Source organism: Podarcis cretensis (genome assembly GCF_951804945.1).
Source record: "Podarcis cretensis genome assembly, chromosome: 9".
Classification (NCBI taxonomy): Eukaryota; Metazoa; Chordata; class Lepidosauria; order Squamata; family Lacertidae; genus Podarcis; species Podarcis cretensis.
The window spans coordinates 786,048-809,502 of record NC_137178.1 but is presented as its reverse complement, the minus strand read 5'-3'; the positions used below and the strand labels follow the sequence as shown (position 1 = coordinate 809,502).

The window sequence follows — 23,455 nt, the reverse complement described above, 5'->3', positions numbered from 1 at the left end:
CCATATGTGTGCTCTAATGATGTTTCCTGCTTGGCAGGGGGGGCTGGGCTGGTGGCTGATGGCCCCTGTGATCTCTTCCAACTATATGAAATAAGAATCTAGCATAAGGATTTAACATTTCTTAGCTTCTAATTCCTTTGCATAATTACATTTAAGCCAATATATTTAATACATAACATAGATAGCTTTTTAGAAGAATAAACCTTTTCAAAGTAAAAAAGGAAGGAACAGTTTCCAGCCTCAAAATAAGATAGAAAGAAAACCTCTTCTCCAGCCAAGCCAGTTGCCTTTTTCACTGCTCTTGACCTTTCAACCTTAGGAAAATATGGCTCAAGTTTAATGGGAGGCACATGGTTTTATTTTACTATTTACCCACTCTTAATTATGTTTTTCTCTGCTTTTTTATCTTCTGTAATATGTAGGGTCAGTGTAACCTTGGCTGTCAGCCTGTAATTCCTTTTTTACGACTTTGAGAATTGTTTTCTGCTATAAATCAGGGGGCCCGCTTGTCCAGGAGAATAAACATCTTGCCAAGGTTCTTAGGCAGCTGGTCTTCTGCCTGGCATGAACATTTGAAAATCTTTAAGCTCATTTTAAAATACAGGCCCTGATCAAGCCTCAATAAAAATGCAGGCTATGATTAGATGCCTCACTATATATAAAGAGAAGGTTGAAAGCATACTAGAACACAGTACAAAAGAAAATGAAATAAAGAGAGATGATGAAGCTGTGAAGAGGTAAGGGGAAAGTCATTTATTATATTAAGGATATGAACATGCATAGAAGAATAAATAGACTTATGTCCGTAAATGTAGAAGAAAAGATGTTTATCTGTAAATTTTAAAATGCAACTGGGACACACTGGGACAAGACACATGCAGAATGGAAAATGGAAATAGAGCCACAATTCAAAATACAAGACACTGTAATAATTAGCATGATTTATTATGACACATTTCTATCCCACGGTGCCTTCAAGGAGCTCACAGTGGCAAACATGCCTTCTCCCCCAGGTCTACTCGACCTTCACAACAACCCTGTGAGGTAGCCTGGCCTGCGAGATCGTGTGTGGCTGAGCCAAAGTCACCCAGCAGCCTTCGTGGCCGGGGGGCAATTCGAACTCCGGTCTCCCATTTATTTGAACATGAAGCATCCCAGAGAACTTAAGAAAATCAACAGCGACAACAAAACCATATAAAAAACCCCAATTTTAAACCCAATTCACAACTATTACCAAAATCAAACAAACCCCAAATCCTCCCGTTCTGCTCCAGAGGCCTGTCAGAATAAATGGGTCTTCAGCTGCTGCCTGAATGAACACACTGTGGGAAACAACCGGATCATCTCTGCAGAGAGGAAGTTCCATAGCAGGGGAGTCACCACTGAGAAGGCCCTGCCTCTTGCGGTGCACCATCCCTGTAGATGGCGAAACTCAGGTTGGCTGGAGAAGGGGCTCCTTCAAGTCCTAAGCCAGGGGTCTGCAACCTAAGGCCCATGTGCCACAAACGGCCCATGGGGGTCGTTTAACTGGCCCATGGACCCCCACTGCCAGCTCGGGGATCCCTGCCGCCTGCAGCTCCCGTGTGCCACACTAGACCGGCTGGCTTCCCATTGGCTGCAGGAAGCTCCTGCAACCAATGGGAAGCTGTGCATGCCTCCTCCATGCCAGAAGGAGCACCGGAAATAGCGTTTGCGCATGCATGCGCACACACTCTGGTCCACCGCAGCATCTGTGGGACCGTGAACAGGCCCAAGCCACAGAAACTTTGCTGACCCCTAAGCTGTTGAGGGGTTTGTAGAGTGGCACCAGCACCTTGAATTGAGCACGGTGCCCCATTGGCAGTCCGCACATTGCTTTCCAGCTGAGCACCCCACCTTGTGGTCCCAGCACATCACAAGGGCAGCCGCAGCATTCTGTGCCAGCTGCAGCTCCCAGACTGTGAAGAAAGGCTCCCACAGGGCAGCACATTGCAGGAATGCGGCTGGGAGGAGCGCAGAGGAGAGACTCCTGGCGCAAGGTCATCCCGGCTGCAGCTGGCAAACCAGTCAGGAGTGGGCAGAGGCCACCTGAGCAGACGAGGCACTTAAACTGCTACGGGCTAACTTTTTCTTTTTAAAAAATAAATGCCCAACATTTATTTTATGAGAGCCACTTTTGGGATTTCTGATGGGAAAGAGGCACATAAATGCTTGGTCTCCAGCTGTTTTTGAACTACAAAACCCACCATCCCTAGCTAGCAAGACCAGTGGCCAGGGATGATGGGAACTGTAGTCCCAAAGCAGCTGGAGACCCAAGTTTGGGAAACATTGTCTAGGGCAGGCACAGACCACCTTGGCCCTCCAGATGTTTTGGGACTACAATTCCCATCATCCCTGACTACTGGTCCTAGAAAGGAATACTGTGATCACCAATAGTCAGCATGGATTTCTGAAAAATAAGTCATGTCAGACTAACCTGATCTCGTTTTTTGACAGAATTACAAGCCTGGTAGATGAAGGGAACGCAGTGGATGTAGCCTACCTTGATTTCAGCAAGGCATTTGACAAGGTGCCCCATGATATTCTTGTAAAGAAGCTGAAAAAAGCCAATGCAATTCTGGGCTGCATCAATAGGAGTATTGCATCTAGATCAAGGGAAGTAATAGTGCCACTGTATTCTGCTCTGGTCAGACCTCACCTGGAGTACTGTCTCCAGTTCTGGGCACCACAGTTCAAGAAGGACACTGACAAACTGGAACGTGTCCAGAGGAGGGCAACCAAAATGGTCAAAGGCCTGGAAACGATGCCTTATGAGGAACGGCTAAGGGAGCTGGGCATGTTTAGCCTGGAGAAGAGGAGGTTAAGGGGTGATATGATATGTTCAAATATATAAAAGGATGTCACATAGAGGAGGGAGAAAGGTTGTTTTCTGCTGCTCCAGAGAAGCGGACACGGAGCAATGGATCCAAACTACAAGAAAGAAGATTCCACCTAAACATTAGGAAGAACTTCCTGACAGTAAGAGCTGTTTGACAGTGGAATTTGCTGCCCAGGAGTGTGGTGGAGTCTCCTTCTTTGGAGGTCTTTAAGCAGAGGCTTGACAACCATATGTCAGGAGTGCTCTGATGGTGTTTCCTGCTTGGCAGAGGGTTGGACTCGATGGCCCTTGTGGTCTCTTCCAAACTCTATGATTCTATGGTCATGTTACCTAGGGATTGTGGTAGTCCCAAAACATCTGGAGGGCCGAGGTTGCCTATGCCTGGTCTAGGGGGTAAACTACCATGGTCCATTGAGGTGCTCAGACATGCTCTTTGACCTGCAGATGGACATGAGGCAGAGGTGGCCTCCTGGCTTCCCAGCTTTTGAGGTCCCACCTGGACTCCGCCTGCCTGCATCCAGGGTCACCCCCTTGCCCTCTCCTCAATGACGGTCCCGCTGCAATCCTGCCCATCAGGGTCCAGAGCGAGTGGAAGTTCTCTGGATCAGATACATGGCCATTCCGGGTCCGTGCAGCACCTGACACCACAACGGGGCAGCGGCTGACTTAGAAGGCGGAAGTCGTGCCATGCCTGCCCCACCACCTCCAGTTAGGGGGTGAAGTAGCAAGAGATGTGAGAGGTCCCTTCTCTTTCCCAAGAGATCCTGGAGAGCTTCTATCAGTCAGAGAAGACAGGGGGGCAAAAAATGTGCCTCCTGATTGAGGAGGTGGGCAAGTGGGACCATTAACTCTGGCACAGAAGACCTGGTGCCCAGTTCAGTCCCAGGTGGGATGCCCAGGTATGTGTCTAAAGGTAAAGGGACCCCTGACCATTAGGTTCAGTCATGGCCGACTCTGGGGTTGCAGCGCTCATCTCGCTTTATTGGCCGAGGGAGCTGGCGTACAGCTTCCGGGTCATGTGGCCAGCAGGACTAAGCCACTTCTGGCGAACCAGAGCAGTGAACGGAAACACCGTTTACCTTCCCGCCACAGAGGTACCTATTTATCTACTTGTGCTGGTGTGCTTTCAAACTGCTAGGTTGGCAGGAGCTGGGACCGAGCAACGGGAGCTCACCCCATTGCAAGGATTCGAACCGCTGACCTTCTGATCAGCAAGCCCAAGGCTCTGTGGTTTAACCCACAGCGCCACCCGCATCCCGGTATGTGTCTAGTGAGAGATATAACCTCCATTCATGTTCACATGTTCTGAAGGCTTTGATGCAGCCTGTAAGTCGCACAGAAACCAATGCTAATTGTGACTTTGGCCCACAGGGGAGAAAGAGCCCTGAGCAACATGGGCAGTCAGGTCTCGCACCCGGAACTCAGGTCTTGCTGCCGACGTGCGCAGGACTGCTGCTGCGGATCGTAGCCATGAGCGCTGCTTGGCGCAGCAGACTCCTGTGAATGTTGCCTCTGGGACAGAACAGGATTTGCATATAGAGTTTTTATTTTTCTGCTTTCCTACAAAACCAGATTTTATCGATGGCACAAACACAAAAAACACAAGAGGGAAAAATAAATTAAATTATATCTTTTTCTACTTTAAAAAGTGCAGCTACTGCTATATAAATAAATATCGCGATTCGCGACCGGCCATTTTGCAATGTCCTGCTTTTTTAAGAAAGGAAGAGGCACAATCAGTTATACCCTGAGATGGCCGAAAGGCTCTGAATCACCAGTCGGAGGAAACGGCGGAGTCGGTGGCAAACTTAGCAAGGAAGGGAATGTTTAGGGTTGCGGCTCAGTGGCAGAACATCTGCTAGCATGAAAAGGTCACGGGTTCAACTCCTGGCATTTCAAGGTACGGCTGGGAATCTTCCCCATCTCAAATCCTGGAAAGTTGCTTTCAGTCAGTGCAGACAAACCTGAGCTACATAAGGGAAATGGTTTGACTTGATGTAATGTTAATGGGCTACAATTAAACTTTGAGATATTTCAAACATTCACCAAGGTTTGCATGAAGCTCCAGGGCCAGATCTACAGTTTTTGCCCTGGAGGGCAAAGGTCAGCCCTGTTGCCCTCTGCCCTGGCACCAGATTCAGGAGGCTTTGGGTGAGCAAACCAAATCCAACTGCAAGGGCTGCCCATTCACAACACCAAACTAAACTCTTTAAAATATGTGCTTTCGTGGAGAAAGAACAGTGATATATAACTGACCTATGGAACTCACTGCCACAGGATTAATTTATACATCATTTCGTGGATTCATGGAAGACAATCCTGAGACTGGATATGGGCTGGCTAGTTAAACAGAGCCTCCTTGCTCCAGTGTGTTCTGCTGACCAGCTCCCTGGTGCCACATTAGTGCCCAGAAGCAGAGGCAGCGAGCAGAACGCAGTGGGTGAAATGCAGCCAAGAGTGTCCACTAGCACAAGGACTTCTGGCTGCGCAATGCAAAATCCCCTGCCGCTCTTCTCCCTGCTGCCCCCACCCAGCTCTGGTCCATGGGGTCTGGGGAATCCCCAGAACAGATTTAGGGATGCGCAGAGAGATAGAAAGTTCTGTGGCACAGCCCAAAGTCCTAGCGGAATCCCTTCGCTGAATGCCGCCCGATGCAGCCAGGCAATGAGTGTGCTTGCAAAGAAAGACCAAGACTGGCATCCAAAGGCCCAGACCACCCGCCTCAGTCCCCAGGTGGACCAGGCAAGGCTCTGGGGGTCTTCACAGGGGCGCCATCAAGTCCTGGCCTCCCGAGGAGGCAGATGCCAACTCTGCTAAAATAAAACGAAAGTGGTGTCCTCGGCTGGGGCAGCAACTGCTAGACTTCGATGTCCACGTCCCCCTCCTCATTCTCGCCACTGTCCTCCTCGTCTGGCAGCCCCCGGGGGACGGGCTGCGGCCCCCCAAACTGCGAGAGCTTGGCTGCCTTCTGCTCCAGGCTCTGCTTCCGCCATTTGATCCTCCTGTTCTGGAACCAGACTTTCACCTGCAAGGCAGAAGGGCAGAAAGTGGAAGGAGGCTGAGCAAGGAACCGATCCTGTCCCGATCCAGATCAGCATCAGCGTGCAAGGGTGCCCCCTGCCCGTCTGATTTGGGCTCCCTTCCACCTCGAGTCGATGGTTCTAACTCCCTCAACCGTTCCTCATCAGGCCTGGCTTCCAGGCCCTTGACCACCTGGGTCTCTCCTTGATACAAGATGCCGCTTCTTAAGGGAGTCTAACAATAAAACAAGGAACAGGGTGGTGATAGGATGACTGCTGCAATCGACACAAGATCCTATCACCAAGGCAACTATCTGTAAAGAAACACTAAACATCCATAAAAATGGCAATAGTAGTTTCCAAAATAGGTTTTATCTTGAACAATAGCAAACACAGTAAATAAAGTGTTCACTTGTAATAATATGTCAATGGTTCAGTGCTCATTTCTTCTTTCCCAAATAGATTTTATCTTGAATAATTGCAAATGCAGCAATAAAGAGTCCACTTGTGACATATCAGTGATTCAGAGCTCCAGTAATCCGACTTTTCGTCGCTAAATGTGGGATGTGATCCATGAGAGGCAGTCAAGGACAACATTCCTTGAGATGCTAGAGAAGACATGCAAGGGAATGTTTGGTCCAGCCAGTTGAAACTTCCTGTTCCTCCTGGCTGGAGCACCCTTCCTTTACAGGTGACTTAAGGTGGGCGTGACCTTACCTGTCCAGGTAACTAAAGGATGAGTCACACAGCACCCCTCTCTCTCTTTTTGACTTCCTTCTTCGTTTGACCAGCTTCTAGCTAGGACTGCTCTGCTGGCTCTCAGCTAGAAGCAGCACTGGGATTATTCCCCCATATGGGGTAGATCCACATGAACATATAGTCTGCCTTCAGGGATCCAACTGTGAACTGATGTGAGTAAACTTCTTTTATTGACTTTGAATAAGATTGTGGTGCCTTTATTCTTTTAAGAGGGATTCAAGGGAACTTACCAGGAATGTACAATTCAATCTGAGACAGACTGAATTGTATAATACAGTGACACCTCTGGTTGTGAACGGGATCCATTACCGACCCCGTTCACAACCTGAATGGAACGTAACCCGCGTCTGCACATCTGCGCACATACAGGTCGCAATTTGATGCTTCTGTGCATGCATGTGACGTCATTTTGCGCATCTGTGCATGCGCGAGCGGCGAAACCCGGAAGTAACCCTTTCCAGTACTTCCGGGTCGCCGCAGGACGCAACCTGAAAACATGCAACCTGAAGTGGACGTAACAAGAGGTATGACTGTAGTGAGAGGCTCACACGAGCCTGCAACCAGCTATCTGCTGTGCATGTAAAAGGGGAATGTAAACTCTGCTAAGTAAAGGAGCTTGCTAGGGCAAGTTAGGAAGGATATTCATAAACAATATATCCTCTCCTGGCACACTGAATGTTCCTGCACTAAAGAGCTTGATGATCGAGCTTTGTAGCAAATAATATACAAGAGAAGGCAGTATGTAAACGACTTGAAGCAGGGATACACCTGTCCCCACCTCCATGGGGAGGAGCCCAGGAAGAGGACGATGTCCTTCAGTTTAAATCTCCTTCTTAAGAGAGGGCCGGAGGGGAAGGATGCTGAGCTTGCTCCTGGCCTGGCTGTGTGTGTTTGGGGGGGGGGCACTGCCTACCTGGGTTTCTGTGAGGTGCAGGGTGGCGGCCAGGTCCACCCTCTCGTTGCCCACCATGTACTGCTGCTTGAGGAACTCTTTCTCCAGCCGGTCCAGCTGCTCTGGCGTGAAGACGGTGCGCACCCTTTTCATCTTGCAGGGACCCCCCGATCGCCACGAAAGGGGAGCCCCCAGGGACCCAGCCAGGGCGCAGTGAGCAAACTCCAGCTCTGGAACGGCAATGGGGGAGACATCCTCGTGACACGGGGGTCAAGGGAAAATACACCACAGGCCAGATTAGCGACTAGGCTGGGAGAAGCTGAGGGGGAGGGAAAGCAGGTCACAGAACCACAGACTTGTAGAGTTGGAAGGGCCCCCTTGAATCATCCAGTCCAAGCCCCTGCAATGAGCCCTGGCAGATGCTGGACATCCAAGCTGTGACCCACCCACATCCCCCCTGAATCACATGGCAGCAAGGAATTTGCAGCCGCCCGGTGGGATTTATTTGTCGTAAAACCATCGGCAGGCCAGCTTTCATTTCTAAGCAACACCAAGGGGGCTTGCAGGACCATAAATTGGGCGACACAGAAGAAAGCGTAGCAGTGCCCAGAACTCTGCAGAGATGCTGCCAGTCAGTGCAGGGAATGCTGAGCCACGGATTTATTCTTGCACCCTCCATTCCACCTGCCAAAGAGGATGCAAATCTGCCTATGACATGACGCATATGCCAAATCTATGCCTTGGGCCCAATCCACGTACAGTGTTGCAGAATCCCCTTGGCACCCCTGAACCTGATTTCTCTCAGGTGATCCATGGGGCTGGAGACTGGCTCCTGTGGGCATAAGGGGCATGGAGGGGGGCCCTTCAAATAAACTGGTCCCAAAGCATTCAGGGCTTTTGAGGTTTTTAGGGTTTGAGGATCTTTTGAGCTGAATTTGTCATGGCCTTTTAGAACAATAAACTCATTGCCTGACTTACGAGCTTGGGAAGGAATGGGCAGCCAGCACCACTGACACAGAATCCGTGCAATTTGATCCGCCCGCCTGGACCCCAGCGCCTTCTGCAGTCCCTGGGCTGCCATTGCTGCAACCTGGAAGGCGTGCCAGAGGCCGGGTCTGCTTTCCCCCAATGAGTCCCAGTTGGGCTTTTGCTACAGTCGTGGTCTCACCTGGGGGAAGCCCCATTCAATGCAATACTTTGGAGTAGACACTATTTTCAAAGCAGATTCAAGCACACACCAGCAAATGTATGTCGTGTAATTAAGAGGGTTGGGGAAACTTTTTTATTTAACCACTGCATTCCACCTTTTCCTGAAAGGAGCTCTGGGTGGTGTCAGCAGCAGACCTACATTTTGGGGGCCCTGAACCTTGAACTGTTATGGGGCCCCTTCACAACCAGAAAGACTTTAATGGGCTGGTTCCCTGGCAGATCACAACACCTTCACAACAGCTGGGCTATCGACTCTCTGACTTTGGGAATGTTGAAATATATACAACAAAAAATGTGACTCAAATTGGGTTTACCAAAACTTTTAAGCAATGTGGACTAAATTCGCTTCTCAGGCCCCTCCAGGATTGGGGCCCTAACACTTCATTTGTTTCAGAGGAACAATACATGCCCTATACATGGTCCTCCCCCTCCTCATTTAATCCGCCCAACAACCCTGTAAGGGAGGCAGTGCCGGATTGACGTATAAGCTAAATAAGCTCTAGCTTAGGGCCCCACAAAAAATTAAAGAAAAAAACCTGGATGTACATTTCCAAAATGTAAGATAAAAAACAAATAAAATATAACCTACATACAGCAGCAGTGTTTTGTGTTGTGTAGGCTTCTATTTGTTATATACAAATGGCTTTAGATACCTATTAGGTCCATCAATTACCATGTAGCATATATTCAACACAAAAAAGTGACAATTTGTTGTTGACAAAGGACAGCTGGACATGTAAAGGGCCCCATTACCTTCAGGAGCTGAGGGCCTCATCAAACCTCAATCCGGCCCTGAAGGGAGGTTAGGCTGAGAAAATCACTGGCCCCCAAGGTGACCCTGCAAGTGGGCAATTAACCCTGGTGTTTCAATTTGAGTCACATTTTTTGTTGTATGTATTTTAACATTCCCAAAGTCAAGAGAGTCGATAGCCCAGCTGTTGTGAGGTGTCGTGATCTGTCGGGGAACCAACCCACTGGTTTGATGAGGTCCCAGTCTGACACAAACCGCTACACCACACCTGTGCCAGAAACCCCTTTCCAAAAAACCTGGACTTTCCCCCTTTCTTGCGATAAGGAAAGTGAGGGGAAATTGCCCTGGGAAGTGAGGAGGGTCGCTTGCTTCCACGCAGCCTCCTCTAACCTCGCTCCAAATCCCTCGTCGGGATGGCTGCGCAATAAGCCCCCAGGCTCAATGTTGAGCCTCCAGAGTCAGAGGCAGTCTACACCTGAGCACGGTCCTGAGACGACACCCCGTCGGGAAAGGCGCCCACCCACTGTTCCCCGCAAGATGCTCGCTCTTCAGCCCGTTCCCACGTGCACGCTTGCCCCGCACTCCCGGGGTCCCCGTCTCGGCTCTCACCTGGCCTCCTGCAGCCGGTCGGGGCGCACTGGCTGGGTTGCAGCGGGAGCAGCGCGGGGGTCCTCTCGCCCAAGCAGACGGCAGGGACCGGCAGGAACCGGAGGGCGCAGCCGAAGCGCAGCGCGCCCGGGGAGGCGGCGGCGGCGGCCCAGACGCTGGCTCCCGGGGCGCTCCGACGGGGCGGCTCCGGCTTGGCCAGCAGCGACTCGATGTCGAAGCGGCTCCGCGGCGGAGGCGCCAGGTCCCGGGTAGCCTCGACGGCCGGCTCTCCCAGCGCCGAGAAGAGCAGCGGCCGGCTCTGCAACATGCTGGCGACGGGGCGGGCCGGAGAGGTGGCCCAGCCGCGGGCGACGGGGGCTTTATAGGGCGCCCCGTCCAGCCCGGAGGGCGTGGCTCGGGCCGGGGATGAAGCCTCCGGGGGCCGCGCCGTCGAGGAAGCCCCCCCCCCTCGGCTGCTCCCTGCCGCGCCATCGGGCTTGGCTTCCTCGCTTCGACAGGGCGGTCGGAGGAGACGCCTCGGGCGCGCAAATCCGGCAGCAGACCGACGCCCCCGACAGACCCCATCTCTCCGTCCCGACGGCGACCCAGTCGGCACTGTTGCCTCTCCCGGCCCTCCGCTGCCCCGTCCTTTCCGGGACGGGCAGCCGCTAGACTGTAGGCTCCGTGGGGCAGGGACCTGCTTCCTCTGCGCCAGCCCCCAGAAGCGAGTCAGGAAGGGAGGGCTGTCGTCTGGATGTCGTGGTTGCCGTGTCCCGTGTTGCAAAGCTTGCACTCACGGCATGCATTTCCATGGGTCTACTTCGAGGAAGCGCTGCCGGAGTTGCCCTGTAACGCGCCTTGGGCCCCGTGGCACCCCCAGAACAAGGGCCGGGACCAGAGCAGTCGGCCTTTGAGTGCTAACTGCACCCACCTGGCTGGCACCCGGGTTGCTTTTCCTAGAATCACGGAATTGCAGAGACGGAAGGGGCTCTAAGGGTCATCTAGTCCAACCCCCTGCAAGGCAGGAATCACAAGGAAAGCATGCAGGCGCTGCGCTCTAATCCGGATTTTGTAAGGGCCCAAAGTGTAGTAGTAATAATAATAATAATAATAATAATAATAATAATAATAATAATTTATTAGTTATACCCCACCCATCTGACTGGGTTTCCCCAGCCACTCTGGGCGGCTTCCAACTGAATATTAAAAACAATACAGCACCAGACATTAAAAACTTCCCTAAACAGGGCTGCCTTCAGTTGTCTTTTAAAAGTAAAATAGTTGTTTATTGCCTTGACATCTGCTGTAGGTGTTCGGAGGCTGCTGAGAGGTGATTCAGACTTGTTGGTTGAGGGTGTTACTGTTTTATTTTTGTTCTAATTTTTATTACGCATTTTGTGTTTTCTATATTGTAATTTTAGGTGGTGGACATCCCTGAGATCTGTGAATGAAGGACAGTAAAACACATTAAATAAATAATAAATATCCACGTTTCTTGCCATCCTCTTTGGTCTTTGCCACCCCAGAGACGTCCTTGTTGGCAATTTAGGAATATTGGAGACAAATGAGCAAAAACAACTGAGGTCACAAAAACGGTTATTAAGGTGTCAACACCGACAGCTTGTTTTCCACAATGGGCCAGGACATTTTTCCTCGAGGGCAATGTAGCCTTTTTAAAGCCTCTGGCTAGGCTGAATAGGGCTTACTCTCAAGTAAACGTACCCAGAACTGCAAGGCAGGTGGTGCAATGTTATATCTAGTTACTCAGATTTTTGTCTCTTTGCATTCAGTGGGGTTTCCTACTCCTGAGGAATTGTGCACTGACTTGCGACTTTAAATGCTGGTGTGATCACACAGAAATAAGTTTCATAACCTGGTTGGTTTTTAGGGTGATTTACACCGAGGACTGATATGCTCAAAGAAGCATTCCACTACCTTGTTAAGACACATAACTAAAGCTTTGCAGTGCATCAGGGAAAAACAAAAACCTGATCTCTGTTTGCCAATTAGCCATTTAACATTTGAGAATTGCAGGCATCAATGGCCTATCAGCAGAATTTCAAGGTTTTAGATCTGCATAGTGATCCTATTAAAGAGTCAGCTAATGGAAAAGGGATTGCGGGAAGATAATGAATGGAGGTTGGATTAAGGAGGGCGGGGGGGGGGGGGGCCCTGGCGCAGCTCCCCAAATAGGGCCCCTCATTCCCACAAAAAGAAACACATGGAAAACAGCACCACAAAATGAGACGGGCGGTATTTTAAATACTCGCAGGTTTATTAGTGCACAAGCTTTGATGTGCTGCAAAAATACTGTGCAGTTTCACATTCAAAACTCAATGCATAAGTAGTTTTGCTCCCCTCCAGCATTGGGCCAGTCACCCGACTCCCATCCTATCCTACCTCACAAGGCAGTTGGGAAGATAGAGGAATTTGGTAGGAATGACTGCGAGGTTCTTCATTCTTTTTTGCTTTTGAGGTCAGTCTTTCTCTTAATCGCTCAGCAACAAAACCTGGCAGCAGCCGCAAAATTAAAAGACGCCTGTTTCTTGGGAGAAAAGCAATGACAAACCTAGGCAGCATCTTAAAAAGCAGAGACATCACCTTGCCAGCAAAGGTCCGTATAGTTAAAGCTCTGGTTTTCCCAGTAGTGATGTGTGGAAGTGAGAGCTGGACCATCAAGAAGGCTGATCGCCGAAGAATGGATGCTTTTGAATTCTGGTGCTGGAGGAGACTCTGGAGAGTCCCATGGACTGCAAGAAGATCAAACGCATCCATTCTGAAGGAAATCAGCCCTGAGTGTTCCCTGGAAGGACAGATCCTGAAGCTGAGGCTCCAAGACTTTGGCCCCCTCATGAGAAGAGAAGACTCCCTGGAAAAGACCCTGATGTTGGGAAAGATGGAGGGCCCAAGGAGAAGGGGACGACAGAGGACGAGATGGTGGGACAGTGTTCTCGAAGTGACCAGCATGAGGGAGGCAGTGGAAGACAGGAGGGCCTGGCGTGCTCTGGTCCAGGGGGTCACAAAGAGGTGGACACGACTAAACAACTAAACAACAACAACAAAACCTAACCTATAGAACCTCTCCCACTTTTCTGTGTTCTGCCGCAATAGCATAACCACTGAGGGAACTAAGAGGGTTTTTTAATGGTTATGGAGCAATCTGACAAACAAATGAGTTGTGTTATGTTGTTTGGTCTTATGCCCCCTTTTTGTAAACATAGTGGGCTGTCGGTACTGTATTTAAGTTCAGAACAATTTTGTCCCTTAAAAGGAACCCAGGGCTGCACCTACTCAGCTGGGACTAAGGCCCATTAAACCTCAGACACCCCCATTTGGTCCTGCCCTGGGAAGATGCACCAGGTTCCCCCAGGCTGCTACCAACCCAGAGAAGTGCTGGATTTTACCCCACGTTCTGCAGCGTTCCTGGAAAACAGCAGTAACATTGCGTGGGGTTATTTATTATTCTTTATTTATTTATATACAACTTCATGCAAGCCACATTTTACAATCAATACAGAACAACAAACCCCTGTGTTGCAAACTTAACACAACAAACAACACAAGCAACACAGTGACCAATATACTAGATAGATAGATAGCACTGCAATTCTTATTGCATAATATACATGTTTTAGTACAACAAAAACAACAACAAAATGTGTACACTTGTAAATTCTCTAAGATATTTGAAATCAAATGAACACACGTCTGTTGACCTTTTAAAGTCTGTAGAAGTATAATAAGTCTATAGCTGAAACAAAGTAATAGATGCTGTCCTGTGGGCTGAGCGGTAAAACTTTTTAGGCGTTCAGGTGCGGAAGTAGTAAGTGAACAACAACGCAGGACAGTGATCCCGGATAATCTCACTGTTTTGCTGGAATTTTCTTCAGCACAATCCACAGATTAGGAAAATGCACAAGTAAATTAAAGGAGCAGAACTTTGGGACCCCCTTGATTTCTCTCACACACCCAGTTTCCATGCAAAATATGCTCCGACCACAATAGCAACCTCAGGTGATGGCTTGGAGCACCAATATTTATTTTAGGGGTGCCAGGGACCCCTGCCCTGACCCGAGATGTGCCCCACAACCCAGCATCTTCCAGAATGTTTCTTGTAGGTCACAAGGTGCAGGGGCTGGGAGGCTGCGGAAATGCCCTGGAAAACGAACCCCCCCCCCCAACAAACACACACCCTGCGAGGACATCTTTATCCTCCTGGCCATTGAGGGCACCTGTTCCCTGCCCCTTCTCCGTGGGGAGTCTGGGGGGCCGGAGGATGGAGAGAAAGGGGGGCAGGCTAGGTGTGAAATTTCTCATGGGCCAAGAAGGTAGATGCTACCAGCTGGGTGCCTCGCTGGGGGGGGGGGAGCAAAGGCGAAATCTGGGATGGGGGGAACATTCTTGGGGGGGGGGAGGAACTCCGCAATGGGGAGGTGGGCCAAAATAGGGCTTTGTACAGGGCCGGGGATTGTAAAATGCTCTCTTCTCCTTTCCTCAATGGGGAACAAGGCCCCGCTCCATCTAATAGTCATTAGCATCAATTAGAAGCGTTTGAAGTGGCCTGAACATCTTTGTCTTCCTGCAGCAAAACAGAGCTCCTTTCAGGCGTCCCATCACCATAACATCTGGAGCCAGGAGAGGCAGCTTCCTTGGTCCTCGGAGTCCCTTTCATCTCTTGTCAAGGTGCCTGGAATGTTAATGCGCCCCTATTCTTTCAGCTGAACCACCAGGAAATGCTTTTCACTCCTGGACACTTTGCTGGGGGGGGGGGGGAGTTGTTGTTTATAAAAAGCGGGGCTTGTTGCTTGAAGGTCTCCTCTCCAAAAGGAGGAGAATGAAGGGGGACAGGCTCTCCCCCTTCCTTCCTCCAAGGTGGGGTGGGGTGGGGTGGGGGCAGGCCTGGCCCCCCTCCTGCCGCAAGACAAGCCCCCCTAGGTCTCTGCCCCACCTCTCCAGCGCAGGTGGCCCAGGCTGCTGGCTCCTGTGAGATTTCCCACATCGTTACCAGGGGGTGAAAATCCCCAGCTTTTTAAAAAGGACACATTAGCCAAGCACACAACACTAATTTGAGGGGGGGGGGGGCTGCTCATCAATCAGGCCAGGAGGGAGAACCTTTGGCTTGTATTGGGGGCCAGGAGTCGCTTTCGGCCCCTAGATATCTCTCCAGCCCAATAAAGCAAAGTTTGAAAGTTTAACAGCAGCGGACCTGAATAGACCTCCCCATAAGGTCTCTTTTCCCCCCAGCTGGCCCAAGACAGCCCTGGGGACTGACAGGCAGTATATTTAAAAAACAATATTAATATCCCAGCTCAGTCACTGAGATCACCTGCAGGAGCCTCTTTAGTCATTGCCTGGGTTGGTGTGGCTCATTTGACAACAATGAGAAGCTGGGCCGTTCCTGCTATGGGCCCAGTCCCTTGGAACTTTCTGCCACTGGAGATTCAGCAGGCATCCTTCTGTGCCAATGTTTACAGGCCTGCTGAGAGCTTTTCTATCCCGCCAGGCCATTGCAGGTGATTAAGAGTACATCCTCCACCATGATTAATTGATGTCTGATTTTACTTCCTTTAATTCTTGCTATAGTGTTGCTTCATGCATTTTTTCTAAGCCACTTTGATCATTTTCTATGAAATAGTGGCTTATGAATAGTTTTTAATGAATTTTATCCAATTCATTCATATTGTGTATCTGAAGAAGTGTGCATGCACACGAAAGCTTATACCCAGAACAAAGTTAGTTGGTCTCTAAGGTGCTACTGGACAATTTTTTAATTTTTAAAATTTATTTCGGACGCATCAGACCAACACGGCTACCTACCTGAATCTATTAATCTACCTTTTCAACATTTTCAGCCAATGAATGAAGTCATAACTTTTTTTGGTTTTCATATCATTATAGAATCATAAAGACGAATGCTCAATAGCAAGAACGATTCATAATCTATCTGACCAAAGGCAGGCTGTACAAAATCTAAACTTACTAAATAATAGCACCCAATCTAAGATCATGACATCCATATTTCTCTAGACAGCGCTGGGAGAGAGACCTGTAAATCTGAAACTATATGAAATAAAATCTCACCGCACTGAGTAGAAAGGACCAGAATTTATTTATTTATAAAAATATTTGTATACCACTGCGCCATAAAAAAATGAAACTGGTTTATAATAATGCAAAGAACCATACAATAAAAACCATAACAAAATGTTAATCAAATATCAGTTGACAACTGTGGGGGACGTGCTCTTAATTGCCAGCAGAGGCCAGGCGGAATAGACAAGTTTTCAGCAGTCATCTAAAAGGTTGGCTCAGGAGGCGCCTGCTGAATCTCCAGTGGCAGGGAGTTCCACAGGACTGGGCCCATGACCCAAAGGCTGGGTTTCTCCTTGTTGTCAAATGAGCCTTGCCAACACAGAGAACGATTAGCAATGCTCCTGCAGGCGATCTCGGCAATTATAAGGTTTCAGGCACGGTTTAGTTGATAGAGCATGAGACTCTCCGGGTCACGGGTTTGAATCTCATGTTGGGTGAAAGATTCCTGCACTGCAAGGGGGCTGGACTAGATGACCCATGTGGTCCCTTCCAGTCTGTGATTCTGCAAGGTAACCTGGACCCAGAGATTTATGACTTATAGGGTCTCCCTCAAACTGCAATAACTAATTTTCCAGAGAGTTTCTATACTATAAGGATACAGTGGGTTTTTTAAACTGTATTGCAAGCAAAGTGGAGGCTTCTCTTCTCCCCCCCCCTCCTGCCCCCCTCCCAATGGAATTATTGCACAGGATGCTCTGATTATCAGGTGCTAATGAGACCAGCAGGTGGGAGGGGGAAAAGGGAATCTCCCAGGCTTTCCAAAGCCATCAGCCTTGACAATGGATTTCTCAAAGCTGCCTGGTTTGTGTATTGCCTGTCTGGGTCTGGAGGGCTGAAAAACAAGCCCCCCCCCCATCCTATAATAGCCTGGCCCTTATCCTCTTGTCCTTTCTTTGCTCTCCCTCCATCCTCTGGGAGCAAGGGTGGGGTAGCCATTAATTAATTGGTTAATTAAGTTAGCTGGTTAGTTAATTCAAGGCCAGAAGTCCCTGACCTCTCCCTCTTCCCTTGGCATTCTGCCCTGGAATAAAGGGGCTGGCATTTTGGCCACAGACTTAAGTCCGTTAACTCTTGAGATGGGATCCCTCCCGCCAGAGATCCAGGGTAGATAGATAGATAGATAATTTATTACGGTCGGAGACCAGCTTATAAAACACACTTGGGGGTACAGTCACAGAAGGAAAACAAACAATTAAAACAATGTACAACAATAAGTTTAAAAACAATGTGCAACAATAAACTACCGCAGGGAGCTGATCCAGAGTCACCCATAGAACCGAGTTTGGGGATTTTGTTCACGAACTAGTTTCAGTTGGGGGACGGTCTGCACCTACAGATCCATACACAGAATCTGGCGACCATCCGGGTTGTCTTATGATCTTTGTCTAGCAGGAAAAGGTCAACTTTTTGCTTTTCCGGGAGGTCAGCGAGCCTCATCAGTAGAGGATCCATGGTCTCACTAAGTGCCGCTTCATAGAAGGGACATCTAGAGAACAAGTGCTCTGGGCTTCCTATCTCCCCCAAGAAGAGGCGCAAAGTCTCCGAGCGTATGGGACTTCTTGCATTTCTAGATACGAGAAAGAAGAGATATGCTGCCGGTGCATCTATATATCTCTTGATTTGTCAAATTTTATAGTCAGGGCACCTTGCGCAGTCCTGTTGTCTCTCGGTGTCTAAGATTCTTTGCCTGACCGTAGTTTTTGCCTGGCCCAACCCCAGGCTCAGAAGGGCTTGAGGGGCAAAACCCAGTTTCTGGAGGGTGTTCAGGACTGCTGTCTGCCAGCCGCAGAGGATCAGTGGGGCTATTCCTCAGGGGAGCAGATTCAGTGTCAGCCATTTGTAGATTGATGTTAGGCAGAGATCCAGGGTGGAAATGGAATCCTTCTCCCTCTGGCTGACAACTGATGCAGCCTGATTTATTTAATGATTGCAGGTTATCACCAAACCCTCAGCATATTGAAGGAAGTGTAAAATAGCTCCTGATTTAATGAGCATGGGGCTTCTGCTCACCCACTCAAGCCCCACTGGGGAGAACTCAGTGAAACCCCTAATGCCAGCCAGGCAGGGGCAGAAACACTAGGAAGGGCTTTTTGAGGATATGGGGACAAGGGTGGCGCTGTGGTCTAAACCAGGCTTCCTCAACCTCAGCCCTCCAGATGTTTGGGACTACAATTCCCATCATCCCTGACCACTGGTCCTGCTAGCTGGGGATCATGGGAGTTGTAGGCCAAAAACATCTGGAGGGCTGAGGTTGAGGAAGCCTGGTCGAATCTCTGCAATGGGGTGAGCTCCCGTTGCTCAGTCCCAGCTCCTGCCAACCGAGCAGTTTGAAAGCACACTAGAGCAAGTAGATAAATAGGTACCACTGTGGCGGAAAGGTAAATGGCATTTCCATGCACTCTGATTTCCGTCATGGTTTCCAGTTGCGCCAGAAGCAGTTTAGTCCTGCTGGCCACATGACCTGGAAAGCCGTCTGTGGACAAACGCCGGCTCCCTTGGCCTGAAAGCGAGATAATAATAATAAGTTTTATTTATAAGAAGTTTTATTTATACCCCGCTCTCCCCAGCCAAGACTGGGCTCAGGGCACTAACACCAGGTATAAAAACAATTGATTAAAATACAACATAAAACCAAGATTAAAACACAACATTAAAATGAAGCCTCATTTCAGTAGAAACTCAAATCAAAAACTTTTTGGGGATGAAAACGTCAAATCTTCACCAAGGCCAGCTATCCAGACTGGTCCTACGTGGGCCAGAAAAATGCCAGGGAAGTCCCCAAATAGGAGATGAGTGCCACAACTCCAGAGTCGCCTTTGACTGGACTTAACCATCCAGGGGTCCTTTACCTTTACCTATGGGGTGTTTGACAGTGGAACTGACTCCCCTTTGTCAGAGGTTCTTAAATGGAGGTTGCCTGGTCACCTGTCAGAGATGCTTTAGTTGAGATTCCTGCACTGCAGCGGGCTGGACTAGATGACCCCTGGGTCCCTTCCAGCGCTACAGTTCTAGGTTTCTAAGTGTTTTGCCCCCCCCCCCATGCCTGCTTCCTTGTGCATCTATGCTCCTGCCCATGGGCTGCCTGCATTTCCATGGAGTCATGGGCATAGCCAAGGGGGAGCGGGGGCCCCCATCAATAAAAATCAATAAAAATGCATAGCAAACTCAGGTTCTGCCCTAACCACAACAAAAATCCTGGCTACGCCCATGCATGGGAGTGTATAAAATTGGGAGATGAACAGGCCCCTCCTCTGGAACTTAATTAATTAAATTAGGGGGGGGATTAATTGGGAATGTACAACATGGCTGCAGATTTGGCAGGAGTACAGTCGGCTGGTGCTGGGGAGGGGGGGGCTTAATCCCAGGGCTTCCTTCCATTCTGTCTCTCTCTCCGCATCTCCCCCCATCTAATTGGGACACTAATGACCAGGGGAAAGTTCCAAGAGGGGTTCCCAGACTCCCCCCTCGCCGGCAAATGAGCGGCCACAATAGGATCACAAATTGCGGGGGGGGAATCAATCGCATCAGCGGCGGGGCTGCGCGGGGATTTATCTCTGGGCCCCAACAATGATGGTGCGCTCTTAATCGCCGCAGCAAAGGGGCCGCTGGAGAGCAGCGCATCATTAAAGGCCCCGGCGCATCTTTGTCGGCTGGACGGGTCCTTTGTCTGCCTTCCCTTCCTTTAATGTTCTTCCACTGTTAGTCCCCCCCTCCCCCCGCTTATTAAATCAAGAGGTGCAGCTGTGGGACCAGAGGGGCTGGTCACTGTCCCATCGTGGCTCGGGGGCATAATAATAATAATAATAATAATAATAATAATAATAATAATAATAATAATAATTTATTATTTATACCCCACCCATCCAGCTGGGCCTCCCCAGCCACTCTGGGCGGCTCACAACCGAGTGTTAAAAACAATACAGCATTAAATATCAAAAACTTTCCTAAACTGGGCTGCCTTCAGATGTCTTTTAAAGATAAGATAGCTGCTTATTTCCTTGACATCTGAAGGGAGGGCGTTCCACAGGGCAGGTGCCACTACCGAGAAGGCCCTCTGCCTGGTTCCCTGTAGCTTGGCTTCTTGCAGGGAGGGAACCGCCAGAAGGCCCTCGGAGCTGGATCTCAGTGTCCCGGCTGAACAATGGGGGTGGAGACGCTCCTTCAGGTATACTGGACCGAGGCCGTTTAGGGCTTTCAAGGTCAGCCCCAACACTTTGAATTGTGCTCGGAAACTAACTGGGAGCCAATGTAGGTCTTTCAAGACCGGTGTTATGTGGTCTCGGCGGCCGCTCCCAGTCCCCAGTCTAGCTGCCGCATTCTGGATTAGTTGCAGTTTCGGGGTCACCTTCAAAGGAAGCTCCACGTACCTTCGTAGAAATGTAGAGGGTTCCAGGTCCAGTCCCTGCCGGCGTCCGCAGAGAGGATGGATCCTTCCAACTGGGGAACTCAAACAGGTGAATCTGTGACCTTCTGAACATGTGTGAAGGATGTGCTCAGCAGCCCCGAGCTCTGGGCCTCCCCTGCACACACTCAGGGGCTTAGAATCATGGACGCATAGAATGGTAAGGGACCCCAAGAGGCATCTAGCCCAGCCCTCTGTGATGCAGGAATCTCACTTATAGCATCCCAACCTCTGCTCCTCAGCTCTTGCCCTCAGAAAGTTCTTCCTGATGTTTAGGACTCTCCTTCCTTGTGACTTGAAGCCATTGGGGCCAACAGAAAACAAAGCCATTGGGGCCATTGGGGCCAACAGAAAACAAACTTGCTCTGTCTTCCATGGGACAGCCCTTGAGATGTTTGAAGACAACAACAACAACAACAAATTTATTTATACCCTGCCCTCCCCGGCCAGAGCAGGGCTCAGGGTGGCTAACACCGGTAAAATTACAATAAAAACATAATGGGGGGAAAGGGGGGGAACCAATTTAAAATACAGGTTAAAATGCAATTTAAGATGCAGCCTCATTTTAAAGTAGCAGATAGATCAAGACCATAAGGGGAGGAAAACATAAGGCTCAAACTGAGTCCAAGCCAAAGGCCAGGCGGAACAGCTCTGTCCTGCAGGCCCTGCGGAAAGATGTCAAGTCCCGCAGGGCCCTAGTCTCTTGGGACAGAGCGTTCCACCAGATCGGGGCCACGACAGAAAAAGCCCTGGCTCTGGTTGAGGCCAGCCTAACCACCTTGCGACCTGGGACCTCCAAAATGTTGTCATTTGTGGACCTTAAGGTCCTCCGTGGGACATACCAGGAGAGGCGGTCCCATAGGTACGTGGGTCCTAGGCTGCATAGAGATGGCTCTTGTTTTCTATCTCCTCTCAGTCTCCTTTTTCCCAGGCCAAACGTACCCAACTCCTTCAACTGTTCCTCATCAGGCTTGGTCTCCAGACCCTTGATCATCTAAGCCACCCTCTTCTGCACAGCTTCCAGCTTGTCCATATCCTTAACCTGGGGTGCCCAGAAATGGACACATCACTCCAGATGTGGTCTGACCGAGAAGAGCATGGGACTCTGGCTTCCCTTCATCTGGACACTAGACTTCAGTTGGTGCAGCCTAGAAGAGCGTTGGCCTTTTTTGCTGCTGCGTCACACTGTGGACTCATGTTCAGCTTGTGGTCCGCCTTATATCCTTTTCTGTGGTGGATCCAGTTGTGGCTCCAGCTGTGCTACATTGCCACTCTGCATTACACAAACTGGTATTTGGGGATATAGTGCCTTCTTTTTTATTATTATTATTATCAAATGAGAAGTTTTATTATAGCTGGATGTAGCATCATAGATATTATGATCTTGGTCTCTATTTCTTGCCTTTGTACAATGCTAACAGAGTCCATATAGTGATGGACTATATGGAACTGGCGGAAATGACTGGCAGAATCCGAGACTAAGGTGAAGAGTTGGTGGAAGAAGATTGGAAGAAATTCAAAGTTTATCTACAGAAACATTGCAAAATTAAGGAATGTTAGAAGGATGTTGGAATGAAATAATGTGGTTTTAGCAGAAATGATATAAAGGATTAGGTAAAAATGGATTTGTTAATTGGTGAAAGACGAGAATGTAAAATTACAGTATATTCAGATAAGTTAATAGGATAAAAACAAAGCTGGAAAGGATTTGCTGAAATATCTAATTGAACTAGAATACAAAAAAGGGAGGTGTGAGGAGGTCAAGGAAATAAGCAAAGGAAAGAAAGTTATGTAAAGGTTTGATCTGTGTGTTTTTTTTTAATTGTTTGTATTTTTTTCTGTATTTTTTTTTCTTTTTTTCTTTTTTCTTTTTTCTCTTTGTAATTTTTAAAATTTGAATAAATATTATTTTTAAAAAAATACAATGCTAACAGAGAAACATTTGCTACTTTGATGACCTTGAAACGAACTCCTGGAATGTCACCATGCCCTTTCCGACCAAACCCAGCAACCAGGACTTCATTGTTCTCCTCAATGAAGTTCAGACAACCATCATTAGGAACGAAGGCTATTGTTTTCTTTCCATTCTTGATTTGCTGAACACACTTCCTGATGGCAGAATTTGGCTGCTTAGCTTCAACACCAACTTTTCCCAAGACAATTCCTTTGGCATGGGAGGCTCCCCCAGAAGGCTTGGCTTTCAAAGCAGTACCCAGGTGTGCCTTCTGGTATTGTTTGTCATGCCATTTGTGGTCTCGGCGATGACTGCGCAGCTTCCTGGCTGTCCGAAGCCCACGGCCCTTGCCCATCTTCCTCCGGCTGCAGCTGCTGCTAGTTCGCCAGAAGCGGATATAGCGCCTTCTGACAGAGGAGGTAGAAAGTTGGACTGCTTGTTCTCCTTGTTCAGGCTTGGCAGAAGCTGCGTTTCTGGGTCCTCCAGCCCTTTAGATGGGAGGGGGTGTTGTTTAGGGTTTGTTCTTGTTTTTATCACGCATTTGGTGTGTTTTTTATACTGTATTTTTATGTTGTGAACCACCGTGAGATCAAAAAATGAGGGGCGGAATAATAATGATGATGATGATGATAATAATAATAATAATAATAATAATAATAATAATAATAATAATAGATGTCTGTTTTGAGGAGGGGAGAGGCGATCACACATGGCAGGAACAAGAACTCTCTCCCCACGTCTTTGCTTTCATTCCCCCACAGCGAAAGGAAAGCTGCACGCTATAAAAAAACCCATGTGGGGAATTGCTCCATTCCCAACATTGTTTTATAGCAGCCAAAGGGACCTTTAAAAGCCCCTCCCCGAGAGATGGAGGGGGGTTCTCTAAGCAGCAAGCCATGATGCTCCCGCCTGACCCAGCAGAAAGACCCC

The 23,455-nt window shown here is 49.0% G+C and overlaps 2 protein-coding genes and 1 pseudogene across 3 annotated transcripts in view; 1 reads left to right on the top strand and 2 right to left on the bottom strand.

Annotated features, from left to right (window-relative positions):
• WDR54 (WD repeat domain 54) overlaps window positions 1-23,455 on the top strand; it is a 307,575-nt gene that overhangs the window by 86,013 nt on the left and 198,107 nt on the right. The gene's annotated exons all lie outside the window — the stretch shown is intronic.
• Window positions 5,025-10,404, bottom strand: LOC307223980 (homeobox protein not2-like; the record flags this gene model as incomplete). Its single annotated transcript, XM_079990388.1, has 3 exons — window positions 5,025-5,882; window positions 7,550-7,758; window positions 10,098-10,404. 3 exons carry the CDS (start codon window positions 10,402-10,404, stop codon window positions 5,715-5,717), a joined length of 684 nt encoding a protein of 227 aa, XP_079846514.1. The 3' UTR covers window positions 5,025-5,714.
• LOC307223787 (small ribosomal subunit protein uS12 pseudogene) lies at window positions 10,870-22,935 on the bottom strand (annotated as a pseudogene). Its single transcript has 2 exons — window positions 22,495-22,935; window positions 10,870-11,032 (listed from the first exon to the last, which is right to left on the bottom strand). The product of its transcript is annotated as a small ribosomal subunit protein uS12 pseudogene (transcript).